At 35.1% G+C, this 26,710-nt stretch overlaps 1 protein-coding gene across 2 annotated transcripts in view; it reads right to left on the bottom strand.

Annotated features, from left to right (window-relative positions):
- Nucleotides 1–1,018: 1,018 nt before the first annotated feature.
- LOC139980129 (serine/threonine-protein kinase DCLK1-like) overlaps nt 1,019–26,710 on the bottom strand; it is a 28,913-nt gene continuing 3,221 nt past the window's right edge. Inside the window, exons 3-15 of one of the 2 annotated variants that reach the window (XM_071991550.1) lie at nt 23,488–23,584; nt 16,732–16,842; nt 15,370–15,446; nt 13,560–13,608; nt 13,190–13,319; nt 12,152–12,209; nt 11,450–11,569; nt 8,369–8,649; nt 7,616–7,693; nt 6,594–6,771; nt 5,591–5,701; nt 4,681–4,736; nt 1,019–3,356 (exon numbers count right to left, since the gene is read on the bottom strand). In XM_071991550.1, the coding sequence (XP_071847651.1) occupies nt 4,725–4,736; nt 5,591–5,701; nt 6,594–6,771; nt 7,616–7,693; nt 8,369–8,649; nt 11,450–11,569; nt 12,152–12,209; nt 13,190–13,319; nt 13,560–13,608; nt 15,370–15,446; nt 16,732–16,842; nt 23,488–23,584 (1,302 nt within the window). In that variant the 3' untranslated portion in view covers nt 1,019–3,356; nt 4,681–4,724. The remainder of the gene's footprint in view (nt 3,357–4,680; nt 4,737–5,590; nt 5,702–6,593; nt 6,772–7,615; nt 7,694–8,368; nt 8,650–11,449; nt 11,570–12,151; nt 12,210–13,189; nt 13,320–13,559; nt 13,609–15,369; nt 15,447–16,731; nt 16,843–23,487; nt 23,585–26,710) is intronic. The other variant, XM_071991549.1, reaches the window with a different exon arrangement.

Here is a 26,710-nt window from a genome sequence, read left to right as displayed (position 1 = left end):
AAACAATTAAAAGGTGGAAATGATCATATCAAGGTTTGAGTTTAGTTCTCCTACACCCTGTAAGCACATCCTCCCCATACTTTCCTAGAACTAAAAATGGGAATGTTTAACTTTGGGTAAGGTTGATGGCAAGAAAATACATGAAATATAACTATATGTATAAAGTGTAGTTAACCTGTAACAGTATTTCATTGTACAACATAATTTCGAAAACCTCTGACACAAAATTCACACGGCACTCGGATGATGGTGGCTCAACCCATATCTCCAGTTGACTAACTCCTTTTCTACACCATCAGTATTCTTTGACCCCCTCCCCCCATAATGTCATGACCTCTCTCACCCACCAACGCTCTTCACCCAGTATCATTCTTTCAATCGCTCTTTTCATATTTTATTTACACGTCATACACATCATTGGTTCAAGTAATGGCTGCTTGTCTTTTACATGATATATCAAAGCTTCCAATATCCTCCACAGCTCTCTTACCATGCACTTTTCACCAAAACTTAAAGCAGCATTTTGCATCCTTTTCTATGATTTTTCTCAACCTCACTGAATCCACTATGCCATAACGACATACATAAGTAGCTTATCTATTTATATTTTACTTCAAATGGTGGCATAAAAGTCAAAAAAATTGCAACTCTCAACTTTGTTGTTCTCCAAGATATTTTCCGTTGGGAACCCAATAAATTTCGCCCATAATATGAATATTTAAACACTATGAACGTCATTGACAGATACGTAATATAACACCACGCTTGATTTGTGTACAGTCTATATGGCAGTTGTACCAGGGAGTTGCATAACAACTCCTTGGTTGTACCAAGGCAAAGTCTTGAATCTATTTTTAGCAACGGCTCATAACTAAACCTGCATATCTGATTGGTTGAATTCAAACTAGTGGGTTTGGGAACTGAATGCGATTAATTTTGTATGTGGAATACTCGCCAATTAACGTTTTTGGCAGGGAAAAACTTGGCTAATATCTTAATTTGCTGTTTTGTGATTTGATGCATGTAAAAAACTCGATGGACATGTCAAAAAATAGAAAACGGTGATCAAACGCAAAATGCTCATGAATAAACATACTATTCACTGATTGGTGGAATTCAAACTAGTGGATTTGGAGATATGAAAACTTTGTCGAGGACACTTTTACTCGTTATCGACATAAATCGTTAATTACTCGCTAATTAACGCTCTTGGCAGGGTGAAACTTGGATGGTATCTTAGTTTGCTGTTTTATGATTGATACATCTAAAAAAATCGATGCACATGTTAAAAAGGTGGAAAAAAGCGACCCAACGCAAAATGCTGCTTTAATAAAACTTGAAAAGATTAATGATTGTGAATGTTGCAGGCATGATTATTACATGGAAAATGTGAAAAAGAATGTCAAATAAAGAAACTGCATAGACCAATTATGCACACTCATTAAATTAACTGGCAGCGTTGAAATAACTTTAAAACATGTTTCATATATAATTGCCTTTTTGTAATGCATTTAATTTGTTTGGGTTTTAAACACTTTTTTTAGTTTGACTGGCCAAGAATGACACAAATACATAAATATATAATAATAATCACAATAAACAATTTGCATAAAGGGTATAAATTGCACACAGAGGGAATGTTATGCTTGACATAAATAATTATGATACCATACTAGAAAGAATACATTCAAGTTGATATTACACAGCACACATAATTTTTTTTTGGTATTATTTACAAAAGATACAAAAAGATGTCCTATGAAATCAATCCTGATAATTTTGAAAATTGGACTTTATGAGGGAAACGTCTAGGTCACCTTACATTGCCATTCAAATTTTATTTTTCAGGCGGAAAATTTTTATCTCTTGGAGAAACAAAATAAATGAGCACTGTTCTTTCCTTGATGATTGAATAAACATTCTTGAGTTACTTGTTATCTTGAGAAATGTTTATATATGATATGTTACAAACCAACAATTTTCAAGAACAATAAAATACAACTTATAAGCAGCAAAAACAGAAAAAGTGAGAAGAAAAAACCTTTCTTGGTCAAAGTAATGCCACTGAATGTTAGCAATCAGAAATCAAGAATAAAATGGAACCTTAAATTGAAGCTAATTCAAAGCCATGTTGACTGTCCAACCTTCCCCTAACCCCCCCCCCCCCCCTTTGAAAATAGCTTGTATCATGAATAATCACTTCTTTGATCCATTGTTTACAAACAGCATTATTACATTGTTCCACATGAGAAAATTACAAAGAAATCTGTCTTTTAAGGACCATATTTTCCCTTTGATAATTAGTATTTGTTTTCATGATGTCTGTATTTTTTAAAGATCTTCATAGATGCTTTCAGAATGCTTAAAGTTTCTAATTTATAGTTATCTCTGGAATCCTTTTTAAACATGACAGATCAGAGAATTAACTCAATTGCTTTTAAACAATAAAGCAATTCCTTTAACACATAACTTCATCCTACGGGAGGAAAGTCAAAGAGATCATAGTTTTAATTTAACCAAAACAAGATAAATCAAGTAATAATTACTTGTTTTATAGTTAATTTGAACCCTTATGCAGGTGGACAAATTGTCAACCAAAAGTATTGCCTTATAAGTACAGCTGGCTCCACAATTTCGTAACATATAGATTATCATTTACATTTATTTGTTTATTTAAACAGTAAAGTATTTTTCAAATTTCCTTTCCCTTTCAAAACATTGGTACCCATATTTTTGGGTTAATTCACTGAACTTTTCATGATATATTATTAACCTCTACTTTGTTGTGGAGAGTGAAAAGTTGTAGATCAAAATTAGACACTGCAATTGTAATATGAACCCAGTTTTCCTAATACCCTGCTCCTTTTGGGGCAAAAAAAACCCCACTATATTTTGACGTGTAAATAACTCTTTGTAAATCCATAATCAGTTGTCTTGCATGTTGTATTGATAAAGAGCATGAACTACTTATATTGTCAATCAGTCTTTAGGAATGCTAAGGAGGAAAAACTGTAGGTATGAGGGAAGGGGAGGAGGGTTAATATGATGGGATGGGCCTAGTAAGTTGTTCTCAATGCAGCAATGGTGACCCTTCAGATGGTCGTACACATATCACTCTGAGGTATTCTATTGATGTTGGTGTATTTCTATTGATGAAGTAACTACCATTTGCCTTTCCAGCTGTCTCTTTCTGAATTAGCTCAGGATCACCACCTCATCTGGTACTCATCATCTGATACACATCATCTAGTACTCATCATCTAGTACTCATCATCCGGTGTGGAGTCAGCACCATCTGCAGTCTCTCGGTTCCTCAGGCCCTGGAAGTAACGACCATTGTTATCCAGCGCCGTAGACTGTGAGATAAAAATAATACACGACGACATGAAATCATACAGCAGGCACTGAATTCAAGACAACACTTTAAACACCTCCTACCACACTGGTCCATCAGTTTGCATTTCATGTGGGATGTGCTTTTGCCAGCAAATCCTTGCACAGAATAAAATCCATGTAATCATTACATTGTAGTTTATAATATAATAGGGAGGGAGTAGACTGGTTACTTGAAATCTCTTGATCTGGAAGATCTGATTTGTAAAATTCAAGGAATTTTCACAGTTAACCGATATTGAATTTAATTTCACTGCTTAGGATTATCCTGTGCATATACTCTGTAAATGTCTTCATGTGTTTGCCAATGCAAGAATTACTGGTGGTAAGTGGTAAGGTGGTAAGGTAGTAAAGTGATACATTTGGTTAAATAAGAAGATGCAGCACTAGTTTCCATAAAGACTGCACAATGGTTTGTAAAGTTTAAAAATTACATTCTATCAAAAAAAATATTTTGCTTCACATAGCTGAAATTGCAATTTCTATTTCTTTCCTATCTATACTTGTAATTCCTCTACCTTTCAAGCTATAGCTGAATATGATATTGATATGGAAATATTGTAAGCAATGAATTATAAAAACAAGGTATAATAATAAGTATCATGGAATCCAAGAGATTGTAACCAAAAGATATGCAAACACTTTCAACATCATGCAAAGAAGACCTACTTTTCTATCAAACTTTGTTTACATAGCTCATGTCCACAAACTATTTGACATGTTTCTATGAACAATAACATCAATTGAAACCAAACGCTAGACATTTTTCGGTCAGTAAAAGCTAAACCATTTTGTCGTGAAAGGAACATTTACAGTCCAGAAACAAGACAGAAAGAAAACAAAATGTTGTGTAATTTTCTCCTTTACTTGATGTCAATTTAGTTACAGTCACACAATACAGACGAATAAGATTTCTTTCAAAAGAGTCTTCCCAAAAATTTTTTTTTTTTTTTGACAGATTGTCATGACAACCATGAATAATTACATCAGCAGGAGTTTTCTATTTTGTTACGTTTAAGACGTAAATACAGCAGATTTAGAGAACCAGATGAAAGTTTTTTTTCCCAGAGCTCTATATAAACACTGACTATACATATGAATTACATAAATAATTACCTATAGACTGGTTACAAAGTAACTGAAGAAAGAACCATAGATACTACATTACAGACCCCTCCCTGAGAGTTTATATGTATGCATAGAGGGAGGGCTAACTAGCTATAGGAGCATGCAATCCATGATCATATCCATGCTTTCAGAAAGATATAGACTAAGACAGTGACATACATAATAAACTATACTTCTCAATCTGGGTGTTATGATGCCAAAAGTCAGACCGCAGCCTGGGAAACGGAGGAGGAAGATATTATGACCGTAAAATCAGTATTACAGAGGGAGCAAGGGAGGTTGAAGTGGTGTTGTCAAGGTGACAATCCATAACTTGACTTTGTTTTGCAACTCACAGTGCAACTTCATCATTACTTGGTGACTCAAACCCCACTTATACACATTTCATGAAGCTACCTTGACCGATGTTACTCACTACCTATTCATCATAGCCTACATGGTATCCATAAGTGTAAACCAATAAAAGCAACATTCCATCAATATTATCTACAACTTTGGTCCACTGCTTGTGTCCTTGCTTCATACACAGAGCTAAGTGTGTTTAAAGATAAGAATTACCTACACTTTAATTCAGGGTATGCCATTATGACACATATTGACTTGCATCACACTTTGTAACGAAAGTACAGTAGTTACAATGAAAATGTTTTTTTTTTGTACCAATTCACAGTGACACTGGAAGACGATAAACTGTTACAACTTGAGGCCATTAGTATATGTTATGGATTTAAGCTGCAATGTTATTTGGAAAAGGTTTGAAGTTAAGGTTTACATGGGAGGGGAAGAGATTATAAGTAAATGCTCATGCATAAACATGTCTGTTGTTTAAGTTTCTTACCAAACTTCCAAGTTAATGACAAGAAATAATTACAGATTGAACATGTACTTTCTAAATTAAGATTTCCCTCTCATAATTATAACTTACTCTGACTCACATTTTAAATTAACTTTCACCTTTAATATCATGTACTAGCTGTGACATGCCACCCAGATATTTTACCTTTCTGAGGAACAAATCATTTTTATCAGGTTGATCTCTTTGTAATTTCTAACTCTAAGAGATACTTACAGCGATGAGGGCAATTCCAGCTGCATTTTCCGATGGTTTGGGTTTTATCTGAAAGTTTGTAGAGAGCTCAGAAACATCAAGAGGAGCGTCGCCATCAACGCCTTCCTCATCCTGCCAAAAAAAGACAAATGTAAGAAAACTCAGAAAATCACTACTTCCTTCATTAATACCACCCGCAGTGTACACGATAGCTAAAAGGGCTTAAGACTTTTGAATCGGATAATATCTCTAGAAACAGAAATTATCCAGATCAAGTCAAGAGTGCTGTGGTATATTAAAAGAAATATAAATTGAGGGTTGGGTACTTGATGTAAAGAATTATAGTTTTGACTCAATGATTTTTGCAACATGAAAACAGTGCTCAAGCTCTGTACATCTCTGAGTTTGATCAATGGCATAAAATGTCTGACATTTTATGGGCATGGCCAAAATCATGCTAGAAAAACAATATGGCAATATTAGCAATACTCTATAAGCTCCATTAAAATCAGGTCTCCTTCTGATTTTGGTAATTTGTCAAAATTATTCACTATTATACAGCCCATACAAATTTACTTCATTGTGTTGACTGACCAGTAAAACTTTGCAAATTGTAAAGATTGGAGGGAAAATTTTTGAAAATTGGAAACGTCCTTCTTTGATTGGATAAGCAGACAAAGTCATGAAGTCACTGATTTACATTTACCTCTTGAGAAAGCCAATAGACAACCTTTGAAATACTGTATCTCAATGTCCAGCTGCAAAACACTTGAACTGACAGTATGAGCATCCTGTTTATATTAGATAAAAGTTAGGAACTGTTCACACTGTCCGTTTGAGAGCTTTTGCTTTGAGAGGTAAAGTCTAGAGCGGTATTAAGATTTGAAAATTGTCCAAACTGGCTGATCTAGGAGGGGTGTCTTACGTATTCACGAATTTCAAACTTATTTGGAGGAAATACTTTGATAGATAACCGACCAAATGGCTGCATTAAAATCATTGTTGCCATGGAGACCACACTTACCGCCATCCAGGGATGAGCTAAGACATCGTCAGCTGAGTACCTCTGCTCGACGTCGATGGTCAACATGCAGCTGATGAGCTCCTTGGCAGATTCCGAGATACCATCCCAGAAAGGAGACAAGAACGTGAAATCACAGGCGACGATTTTGTCAAAGACCTCATCCTGGTTATTGTTTGTGCTGTGTAAAAGTTGAGATAACATAGGCAGTGAACAAAATAACTTAATATCTGTAGACCACGGGAGAATAGAACAACACATCTCAAATCCTGGTTTGAAAATTAAGCCTTTGTGAAAGCCAGAAAAGCGAAATTACATCACGGATTTGATGCATCCTTTAGGAAAATGATACCCCCTGGAAGGTTCAATGCTTTATTTATGCATGCTTGTAAGGATTTTCTCTAGAACCTTTGAAAATTCCATCTTGATGGAGCTCAATTGACTTTTGACAATGTCTAATAGCCCATACTTTCCTCATCATCGGTTTTACTTTCACTATTTTTCAAAATGTAATGTCATTATATTCAGTACATAAATCTGGTATATTTTTTATACCGAACATTGCCAAGGCCACCTTGACTTGTATCATGGTTCATAGTTCACACACATAGGCGTAGGAGGCGGGGGGGCTTTTTGTGAAAATGATTGTATGTTATTGGCATGTGATGTAATAACCCATGAATGCCTATATGATATGCACATTAACTTGTTGAACGCGAGCGGAGCACGTGAAAAATGTTTGTTATATTTTCCGGGCAAGTCGTTACAGCCCCCCAAATCAAATTAGGCTACTACGCCTATGTTCACACACCATGAAAGAATTTAACCTTTGCATGTGGTCTGTGTGTCTAACATATAATAAATCAATTTCAGATACTCTTGTTCATCTTTGCTTGATCCTCTTGCAAATTATGGAAGAAGCTTTTGTCAACGACTTATACCATTCCCTTGGAAGAGGAACATTTCAAGGATTTTTTTAGCTCATTACTACATTTCTCTGTCGGTGTTCTTTGATATATGTTTACCTTCTAAACGGTGGGAAACCACAAAGAAGAACGTAAGTAATCACTCCGGCTGCCCAGATGTCTACCTTTAGACCGTATCTGAAAAGAGAGAAGGAGTAAAATGTTAAGATAATAACATGATAGATAACTACTCCACTGATAGCAAAGGAGCTACGATACACACTAGAACGGTATTGCGGGCAATATTACACGGACACAACATATTAACACATTATGTAACAAATATCATAATAACATATCAAACTGATAATAATTACAAGCTAGTATACATCTTTACTGCATTGAAGAATGTATCATCAATATCTTTACCTTCAAGTTTGTCAGGAGAGGAACTTACTTGACTCACACAAAATTTTACAATGGTAAAATTGGGGCTGTTTTTTGGCAAAGCAGTTTCAGCATGTTGTCAAAAAGAAAAGCTGCAGCTGCTGCAAGATCCATTGCAGCAAGGCTGAGTCAATATCAAATGATACATAATATCTGTGGTGACCTGGAGTGCCTATTGTGTGACACTGTAGGGTACAAAGGATTATGTGCTATGCAACCTGGCTGCAGGATGCTGCAGCCCCCTCAGCATCTAACTTTTGACACTGTGCCTTAGGGAAATACATGGTCAACTCACAGTGAGCTTCTCTGTTTCTAATGTGTGAAAATATCAAATCTCATGCTGAGACCATGACGACTGGAAGGTGTTAAAGCAGACACTGAAGTTTTTCTACCTATCCTTTATTTCTTTGCATCTTATTGCCTCACCCTGTTTCCAAGATTATTTCTGGGGCCACATAGGTAGGTGTGCCACACACAGTGAAGAGTGGTCCAGTGGCCTCTGTGGCAAGACCAAAATCTCCCAGTTTGAGTGATTTGGAGCCGTCCTGGTGCTCGAAGACGAGCAGATTCTCTGGTTTTATGTCCCGATGGACAATGTTCAGGTTGTGGAGGTACTGCAGAGCACTGAAGAGGTTGTGTATCATGCAGCTGGCATCTCTCTCTGTGTACTTGGTAGCAGAAGAAATGGCATCAAATAGATCTCCACCCTGCAGTAGAAGAAAGGACAATGTCAAAATAATTGATAATAATATAAACATGCACTGTCTCCAAAATGTGATCTTGTGAATGGTTTGCCAAGGTTGAGTGGATGACTGGTAAGTCTAATGAGAGTCAAAGCTTGTCAGGATCCAATAAGCAAACATTCTTAACATGCTAGTTCACCTTCATCATTGAAGTATGTATTAAATTGTACTGATAGGTCACATCTAGGGTGACAAGTAACTCTTCACTAGGTAGACTGGCAACCCTGTTTATGATTCTGAGAAATGGATGGTATCCTGAAAGTTTGAGGCAGTAAAGGACAATGTATAGAATCATTATCACTGGAAATCCTTCAGTAAGGGTCCCTATACCAGTGATGGTTGGTATACTAGGAGGCTTAACAATTTGGAAGTATTAGACATATCCAAATGGTCCTAGAACCAGCATTAACATCAGTGTTAAGGATCAAGTTAGCAAGCTTGAAGTTCTTAGGTAGAGTGCAAACAAGCCAGCAATGAAAGACTCCTACTCCTTTTCAAGAAAAGATTTTTCGATACCTGAGAGACTAAGGTCTGAAAGGCTGGCTTGCAATAAGAGAATCTGTGGTAATGGGCCTAAGAACTAGAAAACCTTTGGAGAACTTTTGCCGGCAAGATGTTGGTAGAGCGTGTCCTACTCTAGGGGTTGATCTACTTTTCTCAGTTCTCATTCACTGCAATGTTTGCAAATCTTGTGATCATAAGAACCATCTAATAAATAGAGTTGTTGAAGGTATTAGGAACAGTCTGCTTTACAGCTGTGTGTTGAAGCTTTGTAGTTCCTTAATGAGTAAGGTCTGTTTTGTGTAGACAGATCAGGTGGCAAGCTGCATAGCTGGTGATGCAGGTGGCAGTTTTGTCAGGTATGTTTGTAAGACTTTGACCACTGATTAAGTTATGCAGTGGTAGACCTTTAAGAACTATATTGAATCTCTTGCACTGGGTTAAAGAGACTATCCTATCTGGTGCTAACCACCTAATCCCATTTATTACCCACAATGTGATGAAGGCATCACCGTCAATCTCCGTAATTCCATGTAATCCTCACTATATGTAAAATGTAGAATAATTTTTAAATTTGACATGTAAATAGGGTTACAAGGATATAAAAACTGAAAATGCTTCATAGAATCAAATTTTGCAAACTCTTCTAAGAAAAAATGATGTTTGGTTCTTCAAACTTTCAAAACTCACATATTTTAAATGTCAATATACTCTTAATGTATACAAACCAAATTGAAAATGAAAAAAAAACTCACAATAAAGACACACTGCTCAGAATTAATGAAAATGGAGAAAGTGTACTTCCTTTTTAATTTCCTGTTTAAGTAACTCTCATCATTCCTTGGAGGTTGCTACAAAGGTATCAAGTTGATATGCACTGGTTGTCTTATAATAACAACCGTGAGAAGATGTATTTTCTGAGTAACTATGAGCAGTGAACTATGAGATGATAATGTCACCATGGTAACAACTTATTCCAGGGTCAATGGGTCAATTCCATGTCATCATTGCACTTGTCTATTATTACTTCATCTAAGCTTAAAGCAGCCATCATCGACATTTGCATGGCTGTACACTTTTCATAGGAGTGTGACTGTATTCAAAATGAATACTGGAAGTTTTTCAAACATGTAGCACCTTTTTAGTTCATTATTTTGTAATGAAAGTTAACTCTTCCAGCAAAACACTGACACTGTTACAGAATTTGATTGTCAAAAAACTTTAAAATGTTGAACTCAAAATGCTGCATCAAAGCATTAGCAATGACATAAATTAACATGTAAGTGAACCTTCAACTACACTGTTAACTTTCTGGTACATCAAGAAATCCTGCTGCACTCCTCCCCCCCCCCCCCAAAGATCAAATTAAGCACTTCCTACAGGTCTATATTATAAAATGTTTCTATAGACCTAATTGCCTCGTTTGTAGAAGAATCTCCATGTTTTAGATGTTTATTGTTATCAAATAACATGTCTTAAAGCAGCATTTTGCGTTTGGTCGCCGTTTTCTATTTTTTTGACATGTCCATCGAGTTTTTTACATATATCAATCACAAAACAGCAAACTAAGGTATCAGCCAAGTTTTTCCTGCCAACATCGTTAATTGGCGAGTAATTAAGGATATTTGCAGAGAATGAGAAAAGTATCCACGACAAAATTCCACATTTAAAATTAATCGCATACAGTACCCCAAATCCACTAGTTTGAATTCAACCAATCAGAGATGCAGGTTTAGTTATGAGCCGTTGCTAAAAATAGATTCAAAACTTTGCGTTGGCACAACCAGGGAGTTGCAATGGAACTCCCTGGTACAACTGCCATATAGACTGTACACAAATCAAGCTTGGTGTTGGATTACGTATTGGTCAATGACGTTCGTAGTGTTTAAATATTCATATTATGGGCGAGGTTTATTGGGATCCCAACGGAAAATATCTTGGAGAAAAACAAAGTTGAAAGTTGCAAATTTTTCGACTTTTATGCCACCATTTGAAGTAAGATTTATATAGATAAGCTAGTTATGTATGTCGTTATTGCATAGTGGAGTCAGTGAGGTTGAGAAATATCATAGAAAAGGACGCAAAATGCTGCTTTAACAATTGAACATGATATGACTATCACACCGCAGAAATACAATTTTGAATTTTAAATTTAAAGTATTCAGCATGCAGACAAGTCAAATGCAACGCACTTGTTAAAGTGAGAAGCATTTCTTACCAAATTACGTTTAAGATAAAACTCTACAATCGCAGAGAGACGTACCTTGACCAGCTCCATCACAAGATAAAGTTCATTTGGTCCATCAAATTCTTCTACGAGGAGGATGATGTTAACGTGGTGTACTCGACGCAGAATACTGACCTCATTCTCAATCATTTGTTCCTGTAAAGAGAGGGCAAGAATGAAAGGAATCTTTGAGATTGGTTATTATTCAGCGAGGAGAAAAGAATCAACATCAGAGAAGTTACCGGTTTGTGTATTTAACCAATGGTACTATATCACTTACAAGTGTTTGTAAAGCTATGAAGATCAGAGTGACCAGGGAATAATTCACTCTTCATATTTTGTGTGTGTTATGCGCACTGTAAATTTATAAGTACTGAAAATAGGAGACCGAAATATTTGTAGAAACTTAAAAACTTAAACTTAACTTATACAATGGTTATGAATTCTATTTTGCCTGACATACTTCAAATGCAATGATTCTCTGTCTACAAAATGAAAAGAAAGGGAACAGTCCAGCCATAAATAATAAATAAGAGAAATGATATTAAAGGTTCACAAAAGTTTACTCATCTTCAATTCGACTTACAGAACACAACATAGCTGAGATAACTTACCATACTTAACTGACACACCTTGAGGGGGCAGGCGGGCGGAAGGGGGTTGCACGTACCCGATTTAAACATACAAAGTGGTATTATATGTAGAGTTAGTGAAAGTGATGAACAAAAATGATCTTACCTTTCCTTTGCACTTGGCCTTGTTGATTATTTTCAGAGCAAACTCTTCACCAGTATTTCTAAAAAATAAAGTAAGAGAGATTATTGTTATTCCAAAACTTACTGGTTTGGATATTTACAAGTGATGAGCTTACCTGTCTCCCCACAACCTGGGCATGAAGAGTAATAGTATTCTTACTTCCAGTAAATATAAAACAAGGATCCTAGGAAACCGAATTAAGTAGAATATGAATCCACACAAAAAATGAACGATGTAGACACTTTTGGTGGTAGAATGAGAAGGAAGGCCATTGACCGGAGGGTTCCGATCATAGAGAGTGCACACTGGTAAATGGTTACCAGTTAATTCTAGACACGGTAGAATGAGAGTGCTAAGGTTGTGGGGAGACAGGTAAGCAAGGTTGCGAAGTAAATCTGATGAGTGTAGTATTGACAATGAATGAAACACTCGGAGGAGTCCAGAATGTATGGACAAGTGTCTTGTTTGGTGAATAATCAATATATTTTTTTATTTAAACCTAATAGGGGCCAGATTATGTTGGTCTTATTCAAATTATTGCAATATCAAACTTGTTGGAAATAAACTTTCCTGTTGTTTAATTTTTTTTTATTACTGTTTCCAATTTTGCTCCATTCTTAAAGTGTTGGAATACTGCTGCAGCTTTCAGGAATACAAGTAATGTGTCCACTCACCTTACCTAATATCCAATGTTTACCTGAGACCATACATACTTGTTATCGATCACTTCTTAGCAGACTAGTGGACAATCATATAACCTCACAAGTGCACTTTCAACCAAGGCCATACCCAATCAATTGTTTATCCTTTGCAAATCAATTGGAAAAGTACCTGCAACCTGTCATTGTCTACGTTTTCAAGTAAAAAATTGCATTATCGACGATAAAAGTTTATTATTTTAATCATAAAACCTTGTTGCCAGCATTTCTACCCTCTCAAAGCTGGTTGTACAGACCAGGATATTTATTTAGTAAGCTCATGCAACATTATAACAGGTAGGAGTAATTAATAGCTACTTACCTGTTAGTGCACTGTCTGACTACAGCAAAATTACCATTGCCGATGAGTTGCTTGATTTCATACTTTTCTTGCAAATCGATTGGTGGCTCTGGGTTATCATCTGTTTGGGCTATGTCTATTGGTACGGCAGCTTTAAAATATAAAGAGGAGAAAATAAACAAAATGAAAGTGACTCTGTTTGTTTCCAAATTGGTTCATTTGAAATTCACAGCAAACAATTACAGTATAGCAACGTGTCCATCTATTGAAGCACTTGATCTACATCACTTACGATGTGTTTGTCATCTTTTATATGGGTCGCATATGGTGGGTCTAGGCGAGAACATTCTAGCCAAGCTCATATCTCAGGCTCTGACTATTTCTTACTTACACATTTCTCCTCCCTTGAAACCAGAACCAGACCTTATGGCATCCTTGCTCTGAACAATAAGAAAAGAAAAGGAATATTATTTTCCAACACTTGCATTATGTATACTCCACAATGCAAACATTAATACTACCACCAAACAATGTGCTAATATTTCCACAGAAAACAAGCAACTGTGGTCAGTATGATTCACTGTTTATTATATATTCTTATGTTGTTTATTGAATAGGGTACTGAAGATTTAGTAATAAGGAAAGACATTGACTACCGAGCTTCAAGTTACTGCTGAAGGGAAATACAGCAGCATAGAAGTGAAAAAGCTTAATATTGTATGGACAAACACAAAGAAAACAAACAATTATTATCAAAGATCGGCATGGTAATAGGGTGTGATTTCCTACAAAGAAGTTGACGATCTTTTGGGCTTTACAAAGAACCAATTTAAACACAGATACCTATTTCTGTTTACAATCTTCACTACGGAAAATATAGAATACTAACATCATATAGCACAGAAACGTTCTCTGTGGAAGAACAATATGAATATCATACTTCAATATAGACCCTCTGTTAGAAGTCCTGCTAATCTAAAGATGACAAGTCTGTAATGCTGAAGAGTCTATAGTGATGTCAAAATTAGGGGAAAATTTATTGTTCAAAGTTTGTGTAGCAGTTTTGAAGGCACTGAATTTTGTCTGTTTAAATCTTTAGACTTTTATAGCAATTTGACTATTTCTCACACACTATGTTTGCAATGCACTACTGGATAAATTATTCCCTAGCTGTCTCAGCCTTCAGTGGTCAGTAATTATTCCATGAACTATTTTATTGACCAGAGCATCGACTCCAACGGTCTCTGCATCTGATGGATGATTGAAGGACAAATAGACGAACACTAATAAATTGGATTATAGAGTCCGTTAATGAGAGACTCGGAGATGCAGAGTGATAACCTCACTTTCTGTGTCAAATAATTCCAAAGGTTTTGCTCTCCCTTAGGATATGAATCATTCTCGCCCTTTAAGGACAATGAAAGCAAGAATGAATTAAGCATTTTGATCAGAGCTATTCCCAGACTAGTTAAATTAGGATTTTTCTTAAATGGAAAAGGATACTTATATGAAAAGGACACTGAATGAAGTGTTAGGTCCGTTTGGTTTCATTTAGAAGTGGCAGTGGAGATAAAGACAAGTAAAATACAGTAAAATTCAGACAATAGCATAGAAAAGCTATGAACTTATTCTTCAATGAGAATAGTCTGATTGCTATGTTCAATTAGTTTCTGCTCAGCTCTTTGTCGTCTTACTCAACAACAAATCAGAGAATTGGGTTTTTCATAAATGGAAAGCAGAACTGAGCTGTGTTGTGATGGAATAGAGTGTCAAAGGTCCCTTCGTGTTCAACCAAAAGGGATTAAACGTTTTAATAAAGCATATTAGGACTGGAGATTCCTAGGCTCAAATATCACACTACAATTGGATGCAGCCAGTTTGAGAAGCCCAACCCAGGCCCATCCATGGGACAATAACACAATTGCAATCTTTACCTGGACCTACTGTAGCAAGACTTTACTCAAAGATAGGAGTAGAGAGTCCTATTCATGGCCTGGTGGAGGGTGACCCTTCCCATTGGTTTCATATTTATTTATTTAGTTATGTTTGAAGACAACTTATTGGACATCCATTGCAGCTATCCAATGGTCGCTAGCTAAAGCCTTCCAACATATAGCGATAGAGAGGATGAAACCAAGTGTTTTTTCAAACTTAATATTTAAAATCGAAATATTAGCAGAGACCTTAAAGCAAACACTAACCTTTGTTCTAACGGATCCATTGGGCCTCCCATTGCTAGCTGAATTGGGTCTACTTTGATGAGATGAACTGGCAGAGCCTGGAAGAACAAATACATATATGATAATAAGCCTGGAAGGATCTTACTTTATGACACTAAGCAAACACATATGCAAGTGAATAATCTACAGTAGCTTAAACTTCACATATGGGGGATATCCAATTTTTGAATCTAGTAAGATTTGTTTTGCTGTTTTTAGATTTATTTCACCATTTCAGACGGGAACACCTTACTTATCCAACTAGGGCTCGCACAGAGCAATGAAATTGTTGGCTGGATCGGGATTGGAACAGCAGAGCTATACAGCCCATTTAATACAGTAGCTGGTGGTGATCCAAGCACAGCGCTCAACCAGCAGAGCTATTCAGCCCTTTAATAGTTGGTGGTGATTCCTATAGCCACATACTGAAGGGATTGCCATCAATGGCTGGATACTGTAGCTTGGTTTGCAAAAGGCTGGACTTCTTTTCCAGCCAAATTTTTTTTCCCTCTTTTCCAATAGTTGTTTTAAACAGTTCATCTTTATGAATTCCATAAATATCAAACTTTTCAGATAGGCTTTCTTTGAACTGAAATCTTGAACCTACTCCTTTAATTCTGATACAGTCATTTCTTATACTCTGTAAAAATAAAAACCATCAATTTTCAGCAAGCACATTTCCAAACAGCTCATCAGATAACATATCCAATCTCAATTTCAAGCTCAAAGAACACACTAAATGAAGAATCAGCGACACTTAATTTAAAATTATAATAAGGGCCGCCGTGAGGTTTAATACTGTACCACAAAGCCATTGCATTTACTAAATGATTGGATTATTGGTCAGGCCAATAGCCTGTACAGTATGTAAAGTGTGCAACCAACGTTCAGTGAGATTTATTATCGCTCACAACTGTAGACACATGCTCTTGTCTTTTTATCTATGAAAGACATCATAAAGGGGGATGGTTGTTGATTAATACTTGACCTATTGTGAGTGATGTACTTGGAACACGACCTATGTATAGTAGTTTCCTTGAGAGTAAAGAATTTGAAAGAATAATTGGTTTGAAAGGCCTGCTGCTAACAAGACTGAAATGTGTCCTCTGCTTGACAAAAAGTTACTTCAAGTACAGACTTTAATAGTACATATATAAATAGATATTATTTTTTGATATTAAATAATTTTTGATAATAAATTGATATTATTCCTGTTGTTTTCCCTTTGTACAAAATTGATTATTTTCCAGTTTATCAAATAAGTGTGCAATGTACACCACCAAAAGATGTTTATGTTAAACATTAAAATAGATCCTCTGCATTTAAATTAGTTGCAGCATTTACCATTTTGATTCGGTCGACTGGTCGGTGAACCTCTCCTGGGCAATCTTGGACTGCTGAGCAGAACTCGATCCTTTTGAGGACCTTTCTTGTATGATGCAACAAATCGACATTCTAAGAGAGAGAAAAGGAAAGAAAGAAAGAGTAATGTAAACATTATCAAGTTCCTACATATGCTTCAAATACAACAACAAAAACTTGTAAAATCAAACAAAAAAACTGTAAAATCAAACAAACACAAATGTTTCAATCTTGTAGTCCATGTGCTCAAGACAAAAAAAAAAGACAAAACTAATTTAAATAAATTTAAATACAGTACACTATAACGTCATGGTTACACAATATCTGCAAGTAAAACAGTGACTAATACAGTAACCATCAGCTTGCACACAAATACACTAACTATTATTAAGTTTTCATTTCCATAAGTGCATACATGTGTATATTTACGCATTACAAAAACTTAATGAGTTTTATTACTTGTCACCCTTGACTGCTCCTGAATAATTATTTCTATCCATTTTTCTGTCTAATTCTGTCACTTTCTCAGTCACATCTGTTTTTTTTTTTTAAAAGAAAGTAACATCTGCCGTGAGTCTGAGATAATATCATCATCATCATATCATAATCTTATTATCTTATTGGTTTTGAGGTAAGCCAAAGAATCCATCACTGACAATATTTGAAATGAGGTTACAATATATTTTTTCTCCTCATGTTAGTCTGCCCTAAAGCAAAGTTGAAATTGAACATAAGTCATGTTGGTAAAACATACAGTAACTTTGTTACATTTGAAGTCACATTTTAATTAATCTTTTAGAGTCTAATTCGGTTCAACATTTACATTACTTTTTTAAGTCAGTTTGAACTCACCCAATTTGGAATAAATCATTGAACCGATGAAAGGACAAATGAACCGACCAAAAATATGAAATTCCTGTTGTGTTTTAGTACGGAATCTGTCATTATCTTTTCTATATACTAACATATCGATAATACTACACTAAGATATATGCAAATATTATATGTAAAGCTGGTACATGAATCTCATACATTCTGCATACATTGCTCTGCCACGGATAGCAAAAGGCTAAAAGCTATGAATCTCATATTCCCAAGCATTCTACTGTAAATCTGCTCAATAGATATGCATATTCAAAAAGCTGATATATAGCTCACTATTTATATTTGCTTCCTACTTAATAAATGCTGACAAAAAAAACTCATAACAGTTCCTCTATTGCTATAATATTTATAAATAATACTACTGTAGATTGATAAACAGTTGCACAGATAAATATATTTTAATGTATCAGTCAACCCTTTTATCAACCTAACATTTCAATGCAAATGCACACCCTATGCACAAGTTTATGTTATCTTCTATATATAGCCATTGAGATAAAGATCAACAAACTGTCCGAAATGTATGTCCGGCTTTACGGAATTGCCCATTAAACAAAACCCAAGCGCATGGAAAACATGGGCAACTTCTTCAACCCACAATCTTTCCTTTCTGTATTTGTTGTTTATTAGTCCTGTTACAAACTTACATATATCAATGTAACAAAGCAATACAATTTGTGAGCTAATGTACAAACAATTTTGGCGACTTTTCCTCCCCCAGCCTGCAACCGACTTCTTGGTTAAAGACACGAATGTGCATAAACAACTTTATTTATTTAGAAACTGTTTCGAAGTAAAGAGCCTCCATTAAAAGTCTCCAATTTATAAACTGCTTTATAGTAAAGAGTATAATGCATGTTCATGATAACAAGGTTGATTTGTATTTTAATTTATTTACACTGAAGGACAATGTTTGCTTAGAATTTCTTTCTTACTGCACTACATATCATCTTTTCAATAGTAATTATCTTAACTGCTGCTTGTCTATACAGTAAGTCAATACAGTATACCTTGTAAAGTGTGCACAATGTCAGGATAATAGTCCTTGAAACAGACAAACCAATTTCTAATATCATTCTCTTGTTCAAACATCAATAATCTAATAAATCACACCACAAACTATCAACTACTGAATATTTCATTTTCTGAATCATTCTTGGACTGCATGTACATCTCTTCACTTTAATAAAGTCATGATGTACTCTTCAATAAGGCCTTTATTAGATAGTTATTACAATAGCTAAGGACATTCTCAATTCTTCATCACCATTACGAGAAGAGTGTCCTTGTAATACCCGAGATTTTAGCCAGAGATATGTAGATGCCTTCAGTTGATAAGTGGCCATGAATGTAGACATAAAGAGTCCCCCCCCCCCCCCCCCGCAAAAAAATGCCACTATTTAGAAAGGAATATGTCTGTTTTTGCTTGATCAAGGGGACCAGATTCCCTTTCCCTCTAATGCTGGTTATTGTAAACAAATACTTTCAAACCTTGGGAAGTCCTAAAAACCTGCCAAGTGTTATTTTTCCTTTTCGTATCAGAGCGGAGTATATTCCACAGACGACGTCGCCAAATTGATCGTCTTCTCGGTACGTTTCGTTGAAATATCATGAGTCATAGTGAGTTGCAGTGATGTGCACTTAATCAGAACTGAGTCAATGGTAATGACATTACGAGTGCAATTTACCAGAAACAACACATCTATGAAACAGAATTTGTCACATTCTTGCTAACTATTGAGACTTTTTTACTGATTGTGGGTATAATAGGCTGAGACTACCAGATTACTTAAAATCATGGACTCATGTAGAGTAATTGTGGACATGGAGAGTCCCAGAGGCCAGACATATAACATTACCATGTCTTATCAGGACTTGTACAACGTCTGTACTGTAAGTACTGTGGTGTCAGCATATTGGACAAGGAGTTGAATTTATAATTGGTTTTGCAGACAACAGACAAGAACTGAACAGTTCATCAGATCTGGTTCATTAAAGAAGCTTCTTGGGTTCATTTTCTGTAAAATTTTGGATTCAATATGGGTCTATGGGATATTTTACCATCCAATAAAAATGTATTATATTCGGTTGGCTACTCAAGTTTGCTTTTCAAGTAATGAAGACAATGTAAGCAAATTGGAATAATTATGTTTTCTGATAAATTTGTATGTTAGTAAGTTTACATTTTTTGAATGGGATTGCATTAACATGGAGTGTGTGTCTGGATGGAACATGTTATGAATCAAATTATAATTGCTAGATACACAGATCATTAGCATTCACTTGGTCACATTTGAGAACACAAGCAAGATTAGAATCTTGTGTTCTCTATGGGAGCTTATAAAGCAGACCCCAGATGAGTCCATAGATGAGAACGTACCAAGGATCAACGTCGAACATAAAACCAATACAAAAGCCTCAAACGGTCAAAATGATTACAAGTTCACATATGAATTAGCTACTTAATTATAGCACTGCAGTGTGCCTGCCTTTAGAATCAAACCGTTCTGCAAATTAATGCTGAAATGAGGAGGGCAAGTGTTTATGGGAAACGTGGGTCGCATAATTCCCCCCCCCCCCCCCTCAGCATTCAATCTTGATGACTCCAATGCTGGGTCAGGAACCTCTCAGCAAGGGAGATCACGATTGCGGGGCCTGATCTCGAGGACAGAAACTTTCCAATTATAAAGTTGCATGACAACCCGTGTGAGTTTTCACGATCCTCCATGCATTCTCAAATGTGAACAAGGCTATAGAGTACAGTATCAAGACTTATTGATTTACTTTATAGAGTAATATTTATTTAAGATTTACTGCATAATATACAAGGTTCCTTAATTGATACTTAATTTACTTGATATAATCAACTGAAAGTTTTTGTCCAATGTGTAATTTTGACGACAAATTATTTATTTGGTTGTTTTATGTACATCTGTTTGAGGTCTGTGTTTAATGATGACATATTTTTATAAGACAACTTGGATTGGTTGAACCCATTTCAGCTTTCATCATCAGTAATTCAACGTTTTTTTCTTGACGACTGCGTTTGCCTCCGCTGAAGGGCCAACCATGACTTACAAACATACTACTGTATATCTCCGCTGAAGGGCCAACCTAATTACAAACATACTATTTCTCAAGCCTTTGTTCTGTAGCTCTGTGCCATAGCTTCACCATATTTGTATTTCATTGGGATTTCAGCCTAGATTCTTCTGATTTATCACGTCTTATTTCATTTCTGTTCCCGTTGAGACCCCCACAAGCTCTGAGGTATGTAATGCAATGTTTAGCTAATGATCACTCTGACATAACATTCTAAGCTTCTTCTCGTCTGATTCAGTCTTGATTCAGATTCATTCTCTGACAGGGAGTGCACATACAAAGTACCAACAGATGACTAATGCATGTCTAGGGAAAATGAATCTAGCTCCTTGAGAATCAAAAACAGACATTCAAACCTCTCAGCAAACGTTCCACTGTAAACAAAAGATTCATGGATGGTACTGTATGTCAATTGAAACATGAATGTCATAGTTTGAGATATTAACAAGTATAAGACTTTTATTTATGAATGTCATAGTTTGAGCTATTAACAACTATAAGACTTTTATTTAGATATGAGTCAAATTTAACATCCATCAGATGGAATCAATACTGTACCTCAAAGAATAAAATGAAAGTGTGGAAAAGCTACATCTAACATTTCTCAGAATTGTAAAGAGGTATATTCTACTTCTAAAACTTTATGCAAATAGTAACACAAGTACAGTAAATGTAACCAAATATGTTTTAAAAAAAATATTAATACAGAAAACAAAACAAAACAAATAAGTTATGAAGAATGTAACTTAAAGAGGTATGAATATGCTTTGGTAAAGGTTAAATGGCAGATATAAAATGTACAGTATACTGAGAGACAATTTGTCCACTATGCGACAATAAATTTGAATCAGCTACTGTATGCAAACATCATCAAACTAGAAAACTTATAACAAGGTTGGTTTTGATCAATTGGTCTGCAGTATGACCTCAGCATGCATTTTACAGTATACTGCACATTATGTACAGTTAAATTAGTCTCTTATTTAATAATTTATTATTTCAATTCATTTCATTCTATTTTTTATGAAATTCAAGCTGCTACTCCATAGCATTTGCTAGGCAATGAGTTATGAGTGGGTCCAGTAATGCTTTGAGGAATAAGTTTTATGGTTTCAATACTAGGTTAAATATGACAACCATGATGTGATGGAAAATGATGGCTACGGTATAGTTTAATAGAGACAGGAAAAATAAGTTACAATGTAATTAAACAATTTCAAATAAGATCACACATTGTTAATTTGTATTATCACACTCTTTTGTTTTCAATGCAAATATGATACCTTTAATATCAAGCACCTTAATGAATTTATCATTAGACAGGAAACATGATAGACCAGTTTTCCCTGATCTAAATCTGCTATATTTCAGTCCAACAAATCTCTCACAGTTTGTTATCTTTCTAAATGAATCACCCCGAGACTTTGAGATGCTAGTCCATCTGTTTGGAGCCTCTGGCATACCTAATGAGTTTTTCTTCTGCATCTGAGTTTTACAAAATTTGATTATTATCTTTAGAAGGGCTGGGATTACCATGAAGATCAGCTTTTGATTAAATAAAATCAGTAGTAATCTGGATATGAGTTCAGGGCAGAAGGCTGAAGTAAGCAATAAATGTCAATAATAGATTTAGATGCCACACTATAAACATGTACGGTAACTATCGATAAGGCTGGGTAAATATCAGACTAGTACTGTCAACTTGCAGCATGATGCATGCATGCATGGTTGGAGGGAATAGGATGAGAAGGGAAAGGTTGCTGGAATATTATAGTGATCATGGAAGAACATAATTGACAAACACTGATATGTTTTGAAATGTTCAAGAAGGACACCTCCATTATGGCACATGTCATGAGTGCATAAAACTGTCAAACTAAAACTGCCATTTCACACCTCGTCCTATTGAATATGTAAGTAGTGGTGAGAATAGCTTTTAATATTTGGAATAAAGAACAATTTGTTCTGTCTATGGGGAAGACGGGGGGGGGAGGGGAAAGGTGGAGGCTAGAGGGTCTCAGGCCATAGCTTCACAGCAATTCTTAATAGCATTATTTGGGTCAGTAGCTGTCTTTTTCAGCAATGCACTACTCCTTACTACAGACAACAGAAATATAATCTGACAGATGCCTGTTCTTAAAAACATTTCTGTCATATCAGTCACTTGGTACATAATTAGTCAAAGTGTGCAAGTTTTGGTTGTTTTTTTTTAGCATGGAAGTGAAGTTTAATTACCTCAACTATCCACAATTCACTCAATTTCTTAATAGACAATATGAAAATGGCTGCTCAAGACTAGTTTTCTGACAAATGATATGGCAAATAAAATATATCAATAATGATCAACTGGATAAAAGTAGTTGTCCAAACTGGTCACAAAGTATCAATTATTACTGAGAATATTCCTCTTCACAGTGAAATGATTTGCATCATTATCATACAAAACTGCATTGACTGTAAGACAGAAAATGATCTGCGGAAACATGACAACATAATACACAGATATGTGTTTGTATACTAAATAGTCATTTACTTTGAGAATTTGTGCAACATGGTAGCTGTGATTATACAATGGGGCTGTATCTGACCTTTTCATCTATATATTCCCCACCCCCCCCCCCGGCCTGGACTTCACTGAAGAATCATTAAATACAGTTCCACATATTGGCTTTTAATCATGTAATCCAATTGGCTTACAAAAATGTTCTCATCTTCAATTATAAATTCAAACTTATCGGGGAGGCTCCCTACCGTTTGCTGCGATATCGAAATCATCGTGAGACAGCCGTTCCTGACCATAGGCAATGAAGACGTCGTCATCTTGGAAAAAGTCCGGAAGACCTGACACCTGAGAAGGAGGAGAAAAGATGACGGAAACCACTTCATTCAAGCTGTGCAATACTCTGAGTCATTGGTAATAATTTAAAAGGAAATAAACAAGTTAATCTATAGGTCTACCAGGTCACCTACTGTAGGTGATTAATAAAATGTCAATAAATTGAAAAGCCTGAGTTCATTGCCTGAGTGTTACCATCTGCTATTTATTTTGAAAATGGGTCTTATCAGTTCCACTTAATAGCATTTAATTCTGTACAGTATACCTGTACATGCATAGACCTAAATTCTTTGATCACAAATTACTGTTGGTTTTGCTTTTAAAATGGGACTTATTAAAGTGTTCAAGCATAAAGAAGCATCATTTGATGTTATCAGAATCCTTTGAAAACTGGCTTGCACAGTTAATCATATCAAAACATAAACATATATTTTACAATATCAAAATTAAAATTTTAGAGAATTTTGGTAAGTCTATTACTGTTTTAAGTGATATTTCTTGTTGCTTGACTACATAGCTGTAATTATAATTACCATCTTCAGCAATAAACCTATTGCCATTGAAACATTAACTTTATACCTCGTTTAATTAGATAATATAGTTTTAATAGGGAATCAACTAGGGAGTCCTACACAAACTATCTATTAGGGTCACAGATGGAGAAAGTTCAAGACATTCATCCTTGTAATATTGCTCTACCATATTCTGTTTTGTGTATGAACTGTACTCCACTAAGTACTGTATCTTTAATACACTCTGTGTACTTTTTAATCACCATTATCTCTCTTCATGCGTACTGTAGTCATTTGGAAGGCTTCAAGCATTGAAATTGTTCAAATGTCTCTTTTTCCTCTTTATTTTTTGTTTCCAACTCAATGACAACCTTGTTAATGAATGACACCATTTCTGGAGCTGTGAGTCACACCAGTGTCGATCCAGTAACAATTTTCAACCAAATAGAGCGAGTTTAATTCTGTTTGCTAATCATTCATAAACTGCAAAGTTTACATCACTGGGTGCCTAGAGTCTATATAATTATCACAGTAGAATACAAAAAAAAAATATATAAGTGCAAGAGTAACTCATATCCAGCATCTATATTTCTTGAGATCTATTTTAATTAATTTGCCAAACTCTACGACAAACACGTCTGGGATGCCAAACTAAAACGTTCAATGCACCAGCTGATGGAGAAACAAAATTTGTGCCCTTGGAGAGTGCATGCACACAGGCAATGTATGTGCATACATGTAAAATGCTATGATAGCTACACACAGGCAGGCAGACTACATCAGAGTTTCTATGGCAACGATGAGTCAGAATTCATCGGAGGAAAAAAGTGACATCTTCCAAATATGTGATCCGGAACGAGAGACAAGTGGAGAACGAGTTTAGGTCGTGGGGCATTCATTAATTAGTCAGCATACAGAGTAACACTACTTCAATTTACATCGCTTGCATGAACGGCATTTGAAAACAAGTCAATTTAATTGACTTTATTTTATATTTTGTCTAGTGTCTATTTTAGAAAGAGATGAAAAAAAAATGAGATTATGAAGGTTCAGACCAGATTCTTGACTTGATCAAAATGTATCTAGATCAGAGAATTGATTTAGATCAATACTGAGTACTGACAGATATTATGCAGTGTACTGTACAGTATGTATAGGAGGGTAAGAGGCTCTCAAAGGAATTGAACACTGTACAGTAGGTTGACTAAACCTTTCACTAGAAATTTATATCAAGTCCAATTAAGGGGACAGCAACAAATTTCCCACATACACTTTGCTAATTAGCTATTCTATCAGATGCTCAAGAATTAATTTGTATAAGTGTGTAAGTGAAAAACAATAGATGAGAGAGATTGCTTACTGTCACATATTGAATTTTAAGTTTTTCAATTCGAAACAATCTGAAATTTTGCGCTATGTCAGAACAACAAAATAAAATAAATCCAGTACAATTAAGCTTTCATGTACATGTTTGTATCAGAAGAACATAAATGTTAATTTAAATAATAATGGAAATTCACAGCCAAATCCATAATTACCAAAGGGAGAGATGAAATTGCTTGTTCTGCAGTCTAAAAACCTTTAAATCTGAAGATGACATTTAAACTACCAACTGTATCTAGGGAAATCATTCTGTATGAACTGTGCCAGAGGATAATTTACTGAGGACTAGCGTATCAAGAATCATGGTCAATACAGTCTACATTTATTTAATATATACTGCACTGGTCATCCCTCAGTGAGTGACCGTCATTATTATTAAAGTCAACTCCTTTGCAATGTTATCCCTTGGAAGCATGCCAAACATTAATTATAAAATATATTATATAAATATATTGAATATCCCACTATTTTAACATAGATTTAAAGCAGTGACTGGTACACTTTGTAATATTGCACATGGTACAGTCTGTATTAATTAACGGTCTTAGACTATTAAATTTTTATTTTTGTTATTTTGTTATTTTTTGGGGGGTTTCCTTCAAATCAGTAGATGTAGCAGACCAAGAGAAAGCTTTTAAATGTAAAACTTTGATTTTTGATAATTATGGCAATATTTATGAACAGATTTCAAGGAACACTACAAACACAATTTTAGTTAAATATCATCCCTAGAGACCAGATGGTGACCCTAACATTTGATGAAATCTTTCTGCATCAATGGTGTTTTATAGAGATCTATTAGTTTAGAAGGCCAATTTCCATTATTCTATGTTATGTACATTGCAGGGAAACATATGTGCATTTAATTATTATAACATACTGTATTTCAAGTGAAAGTCTGAACAAATGAAAAACAGAATAAAATTATCCATATGGAACCTTGAATGAATGCAAAAAAAAAAAAAAAAATTGGAAATTGATATGAGTCTGAATTATATATCTAAATAATCCAAACATTTTTCTTACAGAAATATTTGGGTGGGGGAATTGAAGAGAGAAATATTGTACACAGTTAGTTCAAACCATCACAAAATCTGGTTCCCAACTCAAGATATCACTGACTGAATGTAACCTATTTAGACCACTGGTTTACATATCCTATTATAACCTTCACTTTGATTTAAATGCTTGAAATCTGATACATTTGGAATGTTGACCTGTGAGTTATTAAGCTTAGCTGTGT

Source organism: Apostichopus japonicus, chromosome 14 (assembly GCF_037975245.1).
Source record: "Apostichopus japonicus isolate 1M-3 chromosome 14, ASM3797524v1, whole genome shotgun sequence".
NCBI lineage: Eukaryota > Metazoa > Echinodermata > Holothuroidea > Aspidochirotida > Stichopodidae > Apostichopus > Apostichopus japonicus.
This window is presented reverse-complemented; position numbering and strand designations above follow the sequence as displayed.